General features: G+C 42.1%; 1 protein-coding gene across 4 annotated transcripts in view; it reads left to right on the top strand.

Moving 5' to 3' along the window:
- LOC133650978 (receptor-type tyrosine-protein phosphatase gamma-like) overlaps positions 1–17,689 on the top strand; it is a 369,942-nt gene that overhangs the window by 325,492 nt on the left and 26,761 nt on the right. For all 4 annotated transcript variants that reach the window (XM_062048807.1, XM_062048817.1, XM_062048833.1 and 1 more), the window contains 2 exons: positions 5,640–5,731; positions 8,664–8,755. In XM_062048807.1, coding sequence (XP_061904791.1) covers positions 5,640–5,731; positions 8,664–8,755 — 184 coding nt within the window. The remainder of the gene's footprint in view (positions 1–5,639; positions 5,732–8,663; positions 8,756–17,689) is intronic.

Raw genomic sequence — 17,689 nt, 5'->3', positions numbered from 1 at the left:
ATATAGCACCTTTAAGCTTTTTATTTTCTTTATTTCATTTTGGTAGAACTTTTTATTGTCTATATTACATTCATTTGTATTTATTTGGTTGTCTTTATTTAATACTTGTTAGTTTATTTTAATTATCTTTATTATTTTTAATTTTGTGGTCATTTTTAATTCTCTATATTTTATACATTTTGTATTAACTTTTAATTGTCTTTATTTCATACATGAGGTCATCAGCCTGCTAGGCTTTTTTGCTTTAGATTTTAAGTCCCAGCTGTGTTTTTTTCTGCTGGGCTAATTTCCAGCCATGCAAGTTCCAGTAATTCCACCATCAGGAAGCCTAATGACTTACAAATATAACTATAGGCCATTTCTTCATGCATATTTCTTCACTCCCTTAAATTATCTGCACTATTATTTAATCTCGCAAGTACTCAACAAGCCTCCTTCCCACAAAGTTGAAAGAGACTCTTGAATGGAATCATTGAATTTTCTGCTATTCTAAGATCCCTTTACTAATTTCACATCACTTTGTACGCTTCCTTTCCTTTTTTGGACGCACTGCCATCAGAAGATCCTCCCTCACGCTTGAGAGACATCATAAAGTTGGCTAAAAAGAATGAGAACAGTAATAATCATATCTGGCAGTGCATAGGTAAACATAAAATGTGCCGACATATGTTTGGAAATGCAGGGTGATATATTGTGGTTGTCTACACCATGCATTTTTACCTTAATTGGTTCTGTCACAAGTGTAAAAATAGCGTCACAAAATGAGAGAGCTAGCTGACCATGCAAGCCGTTGTTATCACGACGTCCACAATGTCAGAAGGTTTCATCGTTTCTCTCATGAACAACATAATACTTCTCATTCCTACATAAGTCTTTGAATATCTCTTTCTTCTTGCTTCGTTCAAAGTCAAGTTCACTTAATTGCCAAATGTGCGGCGCACATCTGGAAGCCTTTGAGGCTTTGATGAGAGCTCACAGATGTTTGAGAGAACGCCACATTATTCCCACGTTATTCCCCCTATGCAAGGCAGCGCTGCAGGAGGTGTGGACCTGGCTGGACCACACTGGCAGATTGATTGGAATTTGGAGGCTGTGACGCAATCAGGGAGGAGACCCACGCTCCGCCTCTTTCCCGCCCTCTCACAATTAGCTGCCCCCCTCCACTCATCTTTTTTGGCTTCTCTGTCCATCTTTGTTGTTTTGCTTGCTAAAGAATGACAAGCATCTGCAGTCTGCTCTGCAAGTACAGGTAGGATCCAAACTGCCGTGTTAGTGACAGGAAGTCTGCAGGATAATTAACACGTTAATCATTTTTATGGGATGCTTTGACAAAAAACTGTGTGTTACTTAGCTAAATGGATGAGTTTGCATAATTTATCATGAAAACTGTTTTGCAGCAAGACTGTTTTCTACAAGAACTGCTCATATTTTGTTGCTTTAAAATAAAGTGTCAAGATGATGATAAATACTTCTCTTTTACTCCTAAGGTCCTGCACAATTTGTCAAAACATGCACCTTTAAAACTAATAAACACAAAGATGTTCAAATCTGAAGATATTTTTTAATCTGTTACACATACAGTTTTGATATTCATGTGTGTGACATAGTTGCAATAATGTCAACATAATAATAAGTGTTCTATTCCACAGTTAAAATCTTGACCTTAAAGCAAATTTAAGCTTATCATTCTTAATTGTCTATTTCTCGTCCTCAAATTCATCCTGCAGGGCAGACGATCCGATGTTATAAAATCTGAGTGACCACATTTCTGCCCGTATCCTCCAACTATTTGTGGCAGCTTCGGGGTACCTTGAATGGCTGCCAGCATCTTCCAATTGTTTTATACAGTACAACGCTTACTCCAATCAGCTGATGTCCTGTTATCATGGTTCCGAAGAGGTAGATATCGTCAACGTCCTCGACTGAAAGGGTCGCCAGGCGCGCGGCACTCCGCCTCTCCTTAGAGTCTGTCGTATGTCCAACAACAACCGTTCCGACAGAACAGAGAGGTTCCCCTGAACCCCGAGATCTTGTCAATTTTGTTGAGAGGCCACTTGATCAATTCCATTGTTTAGATTTTGAAAAGCAGTGCAAAAAGAGGCAACAAGAAAGTTAAACAAGACAGGACGAGACAAAAGAGGAAAGCAGGGGAGGCACCGGGAGGGGAGGGAGTCCGACCGTCACTGCCAAGAGCTCAGAGTCACAATACACACAGTGATGACCCACCAGGTGTCTACTTTCCTCGCAGACATGAAGACTTTTAGTAAATATTGTTATCGCTGACCAGTTTCTGAGCCAATTGTTGGGATACTTCAGAAATAAATAGGACAATCCTACCAAGTAAATTTTATCAGACATAAGATTATTAGATGTTTACCGCCTTTGGTTCGGAAGCGAAATTTGTTACAAATACAGCCTTGTTGTTTCTATGTGCGCACAGTGCATCCGGAAAGTGTTCACAGCGCTTCACTTTTTCCACATTTTGTTAAGTTAAGTTACAGCCTTTTTCCAAAATAGAAAACATACACTTTTGGACTCAAAATTCTCCAGAAAATACTCCATATGTGAAAAGGTTTTTCTTAAGATATTTGCAAATTTAAAATAAATCACATGTACATAAGTATTCACAGAATTTGGTCAATACTTTATGTACCTATGTCAGCAACTACAACCTCAATCAAGTCTTATTGAATATAATGCGACAAGTTTGGAACAGGGCAGCACGGTGGAAGAGGGGTTTGTGCGTCTGCCTCACAATACGAAGGTCCTGAGTAGTCTTGGGTTCAACCCCAGGCTCGGGATCTTTCTGTGTGGAGTTTGCATGTTCTCCCCGTGACTGCGTGGGTTCCCTCCGGGTACTCCGGCTTCCTCCCACCTCCAAAGACATGCACCTGGGGATAGGTTGATTGGCAAAACTAAATTGGCCCTAGTGTGTGAATGTGAGTGTGAATGTTGTCTGTCTATATGTGTTGGCCCTGCGATGAGGTGGCGACTTGTCCAGGGTGTACCCCGCCTTCCACCCAATTGTAGCTGAGATAGGTTCCAGCACCCCCCGCGACCCCAAACGGGACAAGCGGTAGAAAATGGATGGATGGATGGAAGTTTGGAACATCTATCTTGGAGCAGTTTCGGCAATTCCTCCATATCCATTCCTCTTTGCAGCACATCTCAAGCGCCATCAGGTTGGATGAGAAGCATTGACAGACTTGAAGCTATGGACTTAAACAGTGGTCAAGTCTCTGCTCCAAAAATCTGACTAATTTAGAAGTTCTCAACAATTTTTTGTCATGCCCTCAGAAGTTGACAAATATTATTGAGAACATCCATCCATCTTTTTTTGCTCATTAGAAATCGAATCCCAAGGTTAACAGAGAAGCCCAGACTTTCTTCTCCCTGGCTTATTCTTCCAGCTCCTCCCAAGGTGTTCCCAAGCCAGCATGGCTTTGGTCAACTGTGGTCTACTGGCCAGACGTGCCCTGATTGCCTGCTCCAGGGAGGCGTCTGGGGGGCATCCTGACCTGATTCTTGAGTCACCTGATTTGGCTCCTCTCAGTGTGGAGGAACAGTGGGTTTCCTACCGGGTGACAGAGCTTCTCACTCTTTCTCTTAGGGAGTGCCCCGCCCCCATACATAGTAAATTAATGTTGGTCGCTTTTACCCGTGATCTTGTTATTTTTGGTCACAACCCAAAGCTCATGAACATACAGTTGGTGAGGACAGCACCTTACAGTAGATCAACCACTAAATTGAGAGCTTTGCCTTCTGGCTTCAGAGTCTGACTGTAGATGCCGCACTGATCCGCCAGTCCATCTCATTATCCATTCTTCCCTAACTCGTGAACAAGACTCCAAGGAACTCAAACTCCTCCACTTGGAGCAGGATCTCATTTTTGACCTGTAGATAAAACTCAACCTTTTGCTGTTTGAGAATCATGGACTCCAACTTTTAGGTTCTGATTGTCACCTCAGTCACTTCTCACTCAGCTTTGAACCGATCCAGCGAGAGCTGAAGACCATGTGAAGCCAGCATGACCACATCATCTGCACCAAACCAGATCCCTTCAATGCCCTGACTAAGCCTAGAAATTAATGGCCATCAAAGTCTATTAAGAAGCTGCTCATTGATTAAGTGTAAAGCTAGTTGATGACTAGCTCTTGCGCCGAGAACAGAGATTATTCCACTTGAGATAATATAATAGATATAATAAATAAAGGGCTTTACATACTTTGTTATAGTTCCTGGTCAGTCAGTTGGATCACTGGAGCACATCCTATGTGTTGTCGTGTTCATCAATGTGCATTGTCCCTTTAAACAAACAAACTGATGCAACTGAACTGGAGTATATATAATGTCAAATATTACTGGACTGCACTGTTTGCCTTATGACCATACAACTTGGAAGAAACCTGTACTATGTCTTGGTCACATCAAGGCGCTGTTTTCATTATTTAACAACATTTTCCAACCCCAACTGTACTCAGCTGACACCTGCAACTCAATAATGCTCTTTTTTACTGAAAAAAATCACAATATTCACAAACAACTTTGCTCCACTTATGTGCCTCTCTGCTCACCTGAACTTTCTCCATACTGCCAGCCTTTTTCCATTTTTGTATTCCCCACTCTGGCAGAAATCTCAGAATTGATCAATAAATTCAAGTTAGATCATTTTCACTCGACCCTGGTCAAAGTATGCCTCTCCTCTCTGCTTCCTCTCATCCCTGCTATTTTTCACTCTTCGCTTTCCACTGGTATTGTTCCGCCACGTTTTAAAATAGCAGCTGTTTCTCCAATTTTGAAGAAACCCGGTTCAGATCCCAACAATTACAATAACCTCCGTCACATTTCCAATTTACCTTCCATCTCAAAAATTCTTAAAAAAAACTGTTGCATCCCAATCACACCTCCACCTGACCCATCACTCCGAATCTTTTCAGTCTGGTCTTCGCCCCCTTCACAGTTCAGAAACTGCCCTATTAAAAAATCACCAACAACCTCATCCCAGCAGCTGATTCTGGACGTCTCTCCATCCTCATCTCCCTGGACCCGAGTGCAACCTTCGACACCATCTCCCATTTAATCCTCTTCAATAGACACTCATCCACTGCCATCATCAACACCACCTGGACTGGTTTCACTCATACCTCGCAGGTCGCACTCAGTTGATACAGCTTAAATCCTTTAAATATGATCATTCTGCAGAAATAACAGGTGTTCTACAAGGATCTGTCTTGGGCCCCCTTCTCTTTATCACTTACCTTCTCCCCCTTGGCCATATATTTTTGAAAATGTAACATTCACTTTCACTGCTACGCTATCTCTTCACCAAGCCTATTGCCACATTTCTACTTTCCTCCCTCACCTGTTCACTCAAGTTTACATAAGTATGTATTTGGTGTGTGTAAAAGTATTTATTTGTTGTGTATTTGATGTTTACTGCATTATTTATTTTGTTTGCACCAATATTCATCTGTTGTGCAAACAAGTATTTATTTGTTGTGTACACCAGTGTTTATTTTGTTGTTTACACAATAATGTATTTGTTGCATACACAAATACAGTATTTATTTGATGTTTACACCGGTATTCATTTGTTGTATGTATTCACCGAAGTATTTTGTTGTTTTGCGTCCCTGCAGGAGGTTTTTTCAGACCGCTCACTTCTACGTGGAAGAGAGCAGTTCTCCTCGGGTTGTGGCCAATGAGAGCATCCCTTTCATTCCCATACCAGGTAAATGAGCGCCAACCTTCTGTAGCTTTTGAAAGATCTTCTAATGACTTGACATACATTTCATTATTTAGGACATGAATTCAAACTAACTGTGTACCAATTATAATAATTCAGGAGGTATCCTCCAATTACCATGAGGAGTTCTCGGAAGGCCTTTACCGCCATGTGCATATTTGCACAATTTAACACAATTTACATGCCAAATGACTGTGGGAGCTGCTGAGCACCGTGCAGGCTGCCTTTTTTTCTGCTTTTAATGTTCCCGACAGTCGAGGCGCGCGCTGGCTGGCTGCTAGTTGATATCAGGCTTAAGTTTCTCTGTCGCAAAGCTCTGTGACATTTGAAGACTTGAGATATCGTAGTCACAAAGCGCCGCCGATGTCGCAATCCACTCGGCATGGATTCTGCTTTCATTGCTTGTCTCCTCCTTTCTCCTTTTATTTGCATTGCGACGTTCCCACAGCATACTCTGTCAGAAGAGCTCAGCCTACCGAGAGAATAGGGACAATCTTAGAGCTGTGGCCTGAATAGGATGTGAATTTTACAAGTAACTAGAAATTGCAAATGTGAGTGAATGCTGAAAAGCCACTTAGCGTCAAGATGTACACCTTCAAAATTAGCAACAAAAAAAATGGTGTCAAATATGTTGTTACTTCAGGCATGCTAACAGTTAGTGTGAGTGTGTGAGTGAATTATATTTATATAGCGCTTTTTCTCTAGTGACTCAAAGCGCTTTACATAGTGAAACCCAATATCTAAGTTACATTTAAACCAGTGTGGGTGGCACTGGGAGCAGGTGGGTAAAGTGTCTTGCCCAAGGACACAACGGCAGTAACTAGGATGGCGGAAGCTGGGATCGAACCTGGAACCCTCAAGTTGCTGGCACGGCCACTCTACCAACCGAGCTATACATTAGCATTCCTGAAGTAAAAACATATTTGATTTTGAGGCGTGTACCTGTAAAATTAGCTACAAAAAAATAGCTTATTAGTAATTGACTAACATTTTCAAGGTGCATTCTGACTTTTAAATGGTTTGAATGGGTTTAAAAATATGGATGGAGTAATACGTTTTTTCGAGAATAGTGGTAAGTTCTGGGGCTTTTTCAGACGTAAAAATGGTTATTGTTTGTTAATTTGGAACACGCATACAGCTACAATATGGTACATCGCATATTCACAATTCTCATTGCAACATGTTCGAAAAGGAGTATGATTTATATGGTTGTAATTTTAAAATGTTTATGGTTCTTGGACTTTTTTTTAGAATGTCCACAAAGTTTAGTGAGCAGGTATTGACTTTCTGGGTTGGTCAAAGTTTATTTGTACCTTGAGGGGGTAAGGTTGTTTGGATTGGGTCATACAAATGTATGCTATTTTCATAGTTTTTCAATAAAAAAAACTTACCAATGTTATCCACAAGATAGCAGCATATTTGTAGCGTCAGGCTGCAAATTAATTAAAATCAAATTAAAAACATGCCGCTGGCCAGACTTCATATTACACTAGGGATGTTTCACGGGCCAGACTGAAGACACTGGCGGGCCACACTTGACCGACAGGCCGTAGCTTGGACACCCCTGATATCGAGCAATGTAAAACAATTTTGGTCACAGTATTGATCCTTGGGGTATGCCGCAAGATATATTTAGCGCTGTAGACATATGTTCGCCTAGCTTCCCTTATTGCTTCCTGTTGGTTAAGTAGCTTCTGACCCAGTTCAAGACCAACATTCTAAAGCCATACAATTCTAATTTGTTCTTAAGATATGATTACCATATTTTTCGGATTATAAGTCGCTCCGGAGTATAAGTCGCACCGGCCGAAAATGCATAAAAAAGAAGGAAAAAAACATATATAAGTCGCACTGGAGTATAAGTCGCATTTTGGGGGGAAATGTATTTGATAAAACCCAACACCAAGAATAGACATTTGAAAGGCAATTTAAAATAAATAAAGAATAGTGAACAACAGGCTGAATAAGTGTACGTTATATGAGGCATAAATAACCAACTGAGAACATGCCTGGTATGTTAACGTAACATATTATGGTAAGAGTCATTCAAATAACTATAACATATAGAACATGCTATACGTTTACCAAACAATCTGTCACTCCTAATCGCTAAATCCCATGACATCTTATACGTCTCGTCTCTTACGTGAATGAGCTAAATAATATTATTTGATATTTTATGGTAAGTCGCTCCTGAGTATAAGTCGCACCCCCAGCCCAACTATGAAAAAAACTGCGACTTACAGTTCGAAAAATACGGTATATGAAAAAAAAATGTTAGAATGTCCTTAATGAGTGGAATGTTGACGGTGGAAAGGTTTGAATTGGTTGGGAAATGTAAATGTTTAGAAATGTAAGAATTTTGGAAAATAGAATAAATTGTAAAATCCGGTTATGAATGAGCCGAACATTTTGAAAGAGGAATGTTTTGAAACAAATTTTTAATTTTGTGTAAAATAGTTTACACAATAAGCAAAAACATTGAGATGACGAGACAGATGTTGAGGCTAATCAATTAGCATGAAACACATGCATTTAGGACCTAATCAGCCTGCTTTGTTATAGTCAAGCTTTTGGTAACGGGGACATTTTGATGAATGCACTCTTAGACACTCAAGAGTGTCCCCTTCAGGCCTCAGCTGCGGTGGTGTGTTAGTTAAAACATTAGCCAGCATCAGTCGCCATGACAGCTGCGACCCGGCCTCCATTGTCCTTGTGTGCTGCTCCACCAGCCTTATCACGGATCCCTCATGTGTGACCTGAGCATGATAGGACAGATGCTACCCTCCATAAGCGCCTAAAATAACACCATTGGTGACACCAGCTCTTGTGTTGTTTTTTCTCATGGGCAGAAGCTTGTCTATTTGTCATTAAGAACATTTCTGATGTGCTAAACACTTGCTTGTGCGCCCTGTAGATGACATGGAGGCCATTCCTGTCAAGCAGTTTGTCAAACACATCATGGAGCTCTACAAGAACAACCTGCAAGGTTTCTCAGAGGAGTTTGAGGTAAAAACACACACAATCCTTGAACCATCCAAAGCGACATCAATTAGGATTAATGGAACGAGATCTGTTTTATACATTACAGTTTTTCCCACATTTGTGGTGGTGGGGTGTGTCAAAACAACCATATCATTTGCATTATGGGTTTGCTCCAAGGGTTGCACAACTTCAGAGTTCTTAAGGTCGACTAGTAACTGATGATATCATTCATATTTTCAAACAACAAAGTGACACCTGAAGTCACCCACAGGAAGCCCTCAGAACAGCAGGAATAGCAACAACAATTGCAACAAGCTTAAAAATCAACGATAACATCAGTTAACAACCATCTTAACCTAAATTGCCCCAAGTGCTCATTTGTAGCAGGTAGGGATGTAATGATAAACCGTATAATGACAAACCGCGATAAAACTTCCCACGGTTAGTATTACTGTTTTAAATTAAAATGATCTTAAAACTGTGATTGATAACGCTTTAAAGGCCTACTGAAATGATTTTTTTATTTAAACGGGGATAGCAGATCCATTCTATGTGTCATACTTGATCATTTCGTGATATTGCCATATTTTTGCTGAAAGGATTTAGTAGAGAACATCGACGATAAAGTTCGCAACTTTTGGTCGCTGATAAAAAAAAGCCTTGCCTGTACCGGAAGTAGCGTGACGTCGCAGGTTGAAGGGCTCCTCACATTTCCCCATTGTTTACACCAGCAGCGAGAGCGATTCGGACCGAGAAAGTGACGATTACCCCATTAATTTGAGCGAGGATGAAAGATTCGTGGATGAGGAACGTGAGAGTGAAGGACTAGAGTGCAGTGCAGGCGTATCTTTTTTCGCTCTGACCGTAACTTAGGTAAAAGGGCTCATTGGATTCCACACTTTCTCCTTTTTCTATTGTGGATCACGGATTTGTATTTTAAACCACCTCGGATACTATATCCTCTTGAAAATGAGAGTCGAGAACGCGAAATGGACATTCACAGTGACTTTTATCTCCACGACAATACATCGGCGAAGCACTTTAGCTACGGAGCTAACGTGATAGCATCGTGCTTAAATGCAGATAGAAACAAAAGAAATAAACCCCTGACTGGAAGGATAGACAGCAGATCAACAATACTACTATCAGGAGACACCGAACCAAACACTGGACCTGTAACTACACGGTTAATGCTGTGCCGCCTGTCGAAGCCTAGCAATGCTGTTGCTAACGACGCCATTGAAGCTAACTTAGCTACGGGACCTCGTCAGAGCTATGATAAAAACATTAGCGCTCCACCTACGCCAGCCCTCATCTGCTCATCAACACCCGTGCTCACCTGCGTTCCAGCGATCGACGGCGCGACGAAGGACTTCACCCGATCATCGATGCGGTCGGCGGCTATCGTCGGATAGCTTTCTGCTATCCAAGTCAAAGTCCTCCTGGTTGTGTTGCTGCATCCAGCCGCTAATACACCGATCCCACCTACAGTTTTCTTCTTTGCAGTCTCCATTGTTCATTAAACAAATTCCAAAAGATTCACCAACACAGATGTCCAGAATACTGTGGAATTTTGCAAAGAAAACAGAGCTGTTTGTATAGAGATACAATGGTGTCCGAATACTTCCGTTTCAACCATTGACGTCACGCGCAAACGTCATCATACATAGACGTTTTCAACCGGAAGTTTCGTGGGAAATTTAAAATTGCACTTTATAAGTTAACTCGGCCGTATTGGCATGTGTTGCAATGTTAAGATTTCATCATTGATATATAAACTATCAGACTGCATGGTCGGTAGTAGTGGGTTTCAGTAGGCCTTTAATAAACTCATGGACCAGTGACACAGCTTATTTACTGGAGAAGCAAGGTTGCGCTAGCAGACTTGAATGCTAACATGAATAGAAGAGACATTAACTTCTTTCCTCACTAAAAAAACATTCCACAATCTAAACTTATATGAACACATTACTGGCTGAGCAACTAAGATACTCAATTGTACACATTAAACCTACTGACTGAGTTATCTTAGACAGAGATCGGTCGATACCCGAAGCAATATGACAACAGGAACTGAATGTGCGTGACGTCACATAAACCGGAGGTGACGCACCCAAGATGCGCTTTTTTTCCTTCATCATTAAAAAAACATTGAAGCTTTTACAAATTAAAAGAGAATAATATAAAAATATTTAAACACTGAAATGAAAATAATATGGCTCTTAACTTGCCAGAACAATAATATTACACAACATGTTTTCCACCAAAAAATATATTGTGTGGCTATTCATTTATTGCATGATTTTCAAACTCTGGTACGTGTACCACTAGTGGTGCACGGGCTCCATCTAGTGGTACACCAAATAACCACTTGATTAAAGTACAGTGTTTTATTTTCCTCTTTTCAAACACAGCATTACTGTTCAAATTTTGTGTAATGTTACAGTGGCCGAAACTGTTAAATATACTTGTTAAATAATACCTCTGCATTGTCTTTAATGAATACTTAGGCCTATTATGCTACTGTATTTTAATGCCGGTTCTTTATGGTCGTACTTGGAGAGCTAAGTTTTTTCTGAGGTACCCGGTGAAAAAAATTCGAGAAGCACTGATATATTGTATTATATATTTTTTTTTATAAAGGTTGGTTATAAGTGTAAATGAGTACTTTTAAGCACTTTCAACAATACCATGATAATACCGTGATGATAATGATAGCCGTGCTTATGTTGGTGACAATAACTGTGATATGAAATTTTCATATAGTTACATCCTTAGTAGCGGCTCCTTCCTGTACGACTGCGAGTGCTGCTTTCCATTCGTATTGTGTCAACTTTTACCAGCTGTGCTGCGTTGGTTGTCCACAGGCCCACACATACTCGGGCGGTATGTACGCAAAACCCTCCTCTGTATACTCGTGTCACACAAAACAATGATCGGCATGTATTTTTCACATCAATCCACATTGACACAAATTAGCATAAGTTTTCCACAACTTTCCTTTGACAATTTGCAACACAATTGACGTTTTAAGTCGATAACTGGCAGCAACATTTCGCTTGGTAGCAGCTGGTAGCAAGTACGACTTTTCAAATATACACTACAGTTCAAAAGTTTGGGGTCACATTGAAATGTCCTTATTTTTGAAGGAAAAGCACTGTACTTTTCAATGAAGATAACTTTAAACTAGTCTTAACTTTAAAGAAATACACTCTATACATTGCTAATGTGATAAATCAGTGGTCCCCAACCACCGGGCCGCGGCCCGGTACCGGTCCGCGGACCGATTGGTACCGGGCCGCGCAAGACAAATTTTCAAGCGTTGACCGGTCCCCAGCTACAAAAAGGTTGGGGACCACTGTGGTAAATGACTATTCTAGCTGCAAATGTCTGGTTTTTGGTGCAATATCTCCATAGGTGTATAGAGGCCCATTTCCAGCAACTATCACTCCAGTGTTCTAATGGTACAATGTGTTTGCTCATTGGCTCAGAAGGCTAATTGATGATTAGAAAACCCTTGTGCAATCATGTTCACACATCTGAAAACAGTTTAGCTCGTTACAGAAGCTACAAAACTGACCTTCCTTTGAGCAGATTGAGTTTCTGGAGCATCACATTTGTGGGGTCAATTAAACGCTCAAAATGGCCAGAAAAAGAGAACTTTCATCTGAAACTCGACAGTCTATTGTTGTTCTTAGAAATGAAGGCTATTCCACAAAATTGTTTGGGTGACCCCAAACTTTTGAACGGTAGTGTACTTCTCTTCCTCCTCTCTTGTTGTATTTAATATTCATACAAACCTCAGGCCAACTCTTTAGTTCAGTGCTTTGTAAAACGAGCACGTAGAGAAGTTCCACTTCATCATCGGTGTAGGATGCCATGACAGAAAAATATAAACAATGCACAGGGATTATGGGAAACATAGTGGTTCTCGAACATTTCACAGAAAACTGCAACACGGAAGTGCACTTGACAATGACTGTGGACATTCCGCCCACGGTATGCTCTGCCCACAGTACGCTGGAGTCCGTGAGCACCCTAAACGGTTCATCTCCGATAGTCCAGAGCTCTTAAAAGCAAATTTGGAAGATTCTATTTTCACCAAATGTAAGAGCAATGGCGTAGCAATATTGCATTGATCAGATTAGAGCAGGGCAGGTAGTACAACACGTAAACAAAATATAGCCAGTTAATTTTCAGAATAAAACACTTCATGTTTATTAATATTCTACTTAAAAGCACAGAAAACAGGAAAAAATAACAAATTCATCAGACCAGTCTTACTTACTTACTTAGACTTAGTTCCTCCCATTCCTGTTGGAACATTGGGCGACGAGTCCCCTCCATTTGTTCCGGTCACTGGCGACCCTTCTTGCTCCATGCCAGCTGACTCCCATCTCTCCCAGGTCTTCATTGGCTGTTTGTCTCCACGTCTTCTTTGGCTGTCCTTTCTTCCTCTTTCCCCCTTCTGGCACCCAGTCCATTGCCACACTTGCCGGTCTCTCTCTTGGCAGTCGGAGTACGTGTCCAGCCATTCTCCTTCTCATGTCAGAGACTATGTCAGACAATGGTGCTACCCCTGCCCTTCTCATCACCTCTTCATTGGTGATGTGGTCTCTCCATGAGATCCTCAAGATGTATCTGAGGCACCGTCGGTGGAAGACATCCAGCTTGTTAGTAATGCTTGATGTCTTCATCCACGTCTCACAGGCATAGGTCACTGTAGGGATGACCACTGACATACAGTATAGAGGCGCAGCTTTGTGGACGTACTGATAGATTTTGATGATCAGATGTTCCAGAGGCGTTGGAAGACTCCTGCAGCTTTTCCGATTCTGGTCTGTACATCCTTTTCTGCGTCTCCAGTGTTTGAGATGTTGCTTCCAAGATACGTGAAGTTCTCAACGTACTCTATGCCTTGTTCGCCTACGGTGAGCAGTGGAACGTTTTGGTCTTGTGCGACGGTCATGGCCTTGGTCTTCTCTTGGCTTATACGTAGGCCGACTTTTTCCCCTTGCTCATGCAGATTGTTGGTCATCAGACCAGTATCAGTACCAATACCCTGCTAATTTTTTAAAATAAGGTTAATGTCACGTTGGGGTTGCATTGTGGCAACGGTCGTGTTCTCAAGATGCGAAAAGGAAAGGCAAGGGGCAGCAGAAGCGGCTTGCAGGCAAGCAAGTGCTTTAATTCCATCTCAAGTTGCACAAGGAAGTGCAGCAGGAACATGCAACCAATAGCATAAGCAAAAGGCAACAGTCATCCTAAAACAACAGGCGGTACACAGTATTGACATACAGCTAATCAGTGGAAGAGCGGCCGTGCTAGCAACTTGAAGTTCCAGGTTTGAGTCCAGCTTCCGCATCCTAGTCGCGTCCATTGTGTCCTTGGGCAGGAGACTTAACCCTTGCTCCTGATAGGTTGGGGTTAGTGCCTTGCATGTGTGTGAATGTGGAAATAGTGTCAAAACGCTTTCAGTACCTTGAAGATAGAAAAGCGCTATACAAGTATAACCCATTTACACAACGTAATTGTCGCATAGAGCGAACATTAGAACCGCGCTTACTGCATGGCGAGACGGGTATAAATAAGGGAGATGATTAGCCTTAAAACAGATGGGGACGCTAATCATTATAAGAGACATGTGAGCTCAAGGTTCCTCACAATGGAATATAAACAAAAGGAGCCAAGTGGCACTAGGAACAAAACTAGACTTAAACACAGGAAGAATACTACTAAACATAAACTAAGACATGACCCGTGCAACAAGGATCGCGGGACGAGTTGGCGGCAGGGCGCCAGGCCAAGTGACCCCGAAATCACCGGGGACGAGTCAGGTGGCGGCGGCGAGTACAATGCCACTGCAGCTGGCGAGGTTGCCGTCCACAAACTGGCCACACCTGTGGACCACAAGGAGGCTAACGTGGGTTGAAACGGAGCTTCAACAGCAGCAGAGCTCAACGCCAAGGTCTTTTACATTGCTGCTGATAGCGCGGAGGACGTCCATGAACTAACCACATGCATTGCCGACAAGGAGGAGGACGGGAGCACGAATAAATCCTCAGTCCTAGGCATGGCTCCAAATGGCGCAGGGAGCGTCCATGGCCATCCTAGCGACCACCAAGGAGGAGGGGTGCGGGCACCGGTAGACCACCTCAGCAGCAGGCGAGGAGGGCGAGTGCCAGACCAACGCTTCTGCGGTAGGCAAGCTGGCTGCCGGGTTGGAGGCGGAGCTGGCTGCCGGGCTGGAAGCGAGGCTGGCGTCGATGTTCTACCCACTGGAGACGAGGCTGACGTCAACGTTGGACCCACTGGAGCAACTTCAAGCAACATGTTTTCTCTAGTTGGAAGTGGAGTTTGTAGCTTTAAAACTGACACAGATTATCTTATTCCTAGTCTGTTAGGTAAAGTACTGATTCAATGTGAGCGTCTGTGTGCAGTCATGTGACTGCATATCTGCCTTTGATTGGTGAAATACAGTTCAACGTCACTAGTGGTCCCGTTGGATTCGTGAAACAGTCATGTGAGGCGGAAGTCTTGCTGAGGTACCAAAACAAACACATGGATACTTCTTCACAAAAAAAACAAGTAAAAAGTTTGTTCCATTGTCTGAGTAAGTAAAGTAAGTCAATGTAATCCATTACAACCCACCTCTCGTGTGTGGGTGTGCTTGTAGCTTTAATGCCAATGAAATGTGATTTGGTGTGTGTGTGTAGCTTTAATGCTAATAAAATGCTGTTTGTTGTGTGTGTGCGTGTGCATGTGTGTGTTTGTGCATTTGTATCCAATAAGCTATTGTCCACTTCTGACATGCACACTGTAACTGCACTATTCCAACATGATAGATGCCATAAATCACTACAACAACGTAACAACAGATTAATGAGGAAGGAGATCTTTCTTTCATGACGTCATGAAAACTTGAAAGCTGAAAAGCGTTTGTTTGAGCGCCTCGTCTGTCAAAAGTGAGTGAGATGATAGATTTTAATGTTGGTTCATAAAACACATATTACTGTTAAAACAACATTACTAAGTCCAGTTTGCATAAAAAGGGGCTTAAAAAAAGTTTCATTTTAGACTGTGTAGTGAAGCCTGATTTGTATTTTGATTTTTTTTTTTACAAAGCAGTTAAATTGTACAGTACAAATGTACCTGCATGTGTCCTTTCTCGTCCTCACCAGCACTTGAATGCATCAGAGCGTTCATCCTGTGTCTGTTCTGCTGCAAGAATATATTGCTAAATCTTTTGAAGCAGCTGACTCAGCACTGTCATGTCCCCCTTTGGAAAGCCTCTATGTGAGACGCGAGGGTAATTAGGGTGAAAGCTCCTCTTAATTGTGTCATTGCTCATTTGTCATGTGAATACAACTCTGTGATGAAATTGATTGCTGACGTTTATTTCAAGAGGAGTAAAGAAAGTTTGCCAGTTCAATGCTGACTGAAACAAACGTTATTGTCCCTCATCTTATGATTTAAGGAAGAGTTAGGCAGAGTTTAAGTTGTTGTCTCTGAGTTTAAATCTTGAGTGACTTCAATGAATACATTTTTTGGTGAGTAATATGTTGCAAAAGGTCCCACCAAAACCATATTTTACAAAAGCCAAAGCCCTTTTTTCATAAGAAATCAAGTAAAGCCAATTAAAGGCCTACTGAAACCCACTACTGCTGACCACGCAGTCTGATAGTTTATATATCAATGATGAAATCTTAACATTGCAACACATGCCAATACAGCCGGGTTAGATTAGTAAAGTGCAATTTTAAATTTCCCGTGAAATATTCTGCTCAAAACGTCTCGGTATGATGACGTTTGCGCGTGACGTCACGGATTGTGCGGACATATTGGGACACCATTGTGGCCAGCTATTAAGTCGTCTGTTTTCATCGCAAAATTCCACAGTATTCTGGACATCTGTGTTGGTGAATCTTTTGCAATTTGTTTAATGAACAATGAAGACAGCAAAGAAGAAAGCTGTTGGTGGGATCGGTGTATTAGCGGCTGGCTATAGCAACACAAACACGTAGCGGCTACATCGTAGCCGGTGTTTCATTGTTTACATTCCCGAACGATGACAGTCAAGCTTTACCATTGGCCTGTGGAGAACTGGGACAACAGAGACTCTTACCAGGAGGACTTTGAGTTGGATACGCATGCTTGTGGAGATGGGACAACAGAGACTCTTACCAGGAGGACTTTGAGTTGGATAGCAGACGCGCTACCGTGAGTACGCAGCTTTGGCTAACAAACATTTGATCGCTTGCCCGTACGTGCGTGCCGCTATGTGCATGTCACGTACGTAACTTTGGGGAAATATATGTGCTGTATGAACTTTACGGAGGTGAACGGTACTTTGGGCTGTGGGATTGAGTGTGTTGTGCGGGTGTTTGAGTTGTTTTGGCGGGTTATATGGACGGGAGGGGGGAGGTGTTTGTTATGCGGATTAATTTGTGGCATATTAAATATAAGCCTGGTTGTGTTGTGGCTAATAGAATATATATATGTTTATTTACTGTTTTAGTCATTCCCAGCTGAATATCAGGTCCCACCCGCCTCTCACAGCATCTTCCCTATCTGAATCGCTTCCACTGCCCTCTAGTCCTTCACTCTCACTTTCCTCATCCACGAATCTTTCATCCTCGCTCAAATTAATGGGGTAATCGTCGCTTTCTCGGTCCGAATCGCTCTCGCTGCTGCTGGCCATGATTGTAAACAATGTGCAGATGTGAGGAGCTCCCATACTTGCCAACCCTCCCGTTTTTAGCGGGAGAATCCCGTTATTCAGCGCCTCTCCCGACAACCTCCCGGCAGAGATTTTCTCCCGACAAACTCCCGGTATTCAGCCGGAGCTGGAGGCCACGCCCCCTCCAGCTCAATGCGGACCTGAGACTGAGTGGGGACAGCCTATTCTCACGTCCGCTTTCCCACAATATAAATACGCTTGCAAGTTCCAAAACGAAT

The sequence above is a fragment of the Entelurus aequoreus genome, linkage group LG01 (genome assembly GCF_033978785.1).
Source record: "Entelurus aequoreus isolate RoL-2023_Sb linkage group LG01, RoL_Eaeq_v1.1, whole genome shotgun sequence".
Lineage (NCBI taxonomy): Eukaryota > Metazoa > Chordata > Actinopteri > Syngnathiformes > Syngnathidae > Entelurus > Entelurus aequoreus.
This window is presented reverse-complemented; position numbering and strand designations above follow the sequence as displayed.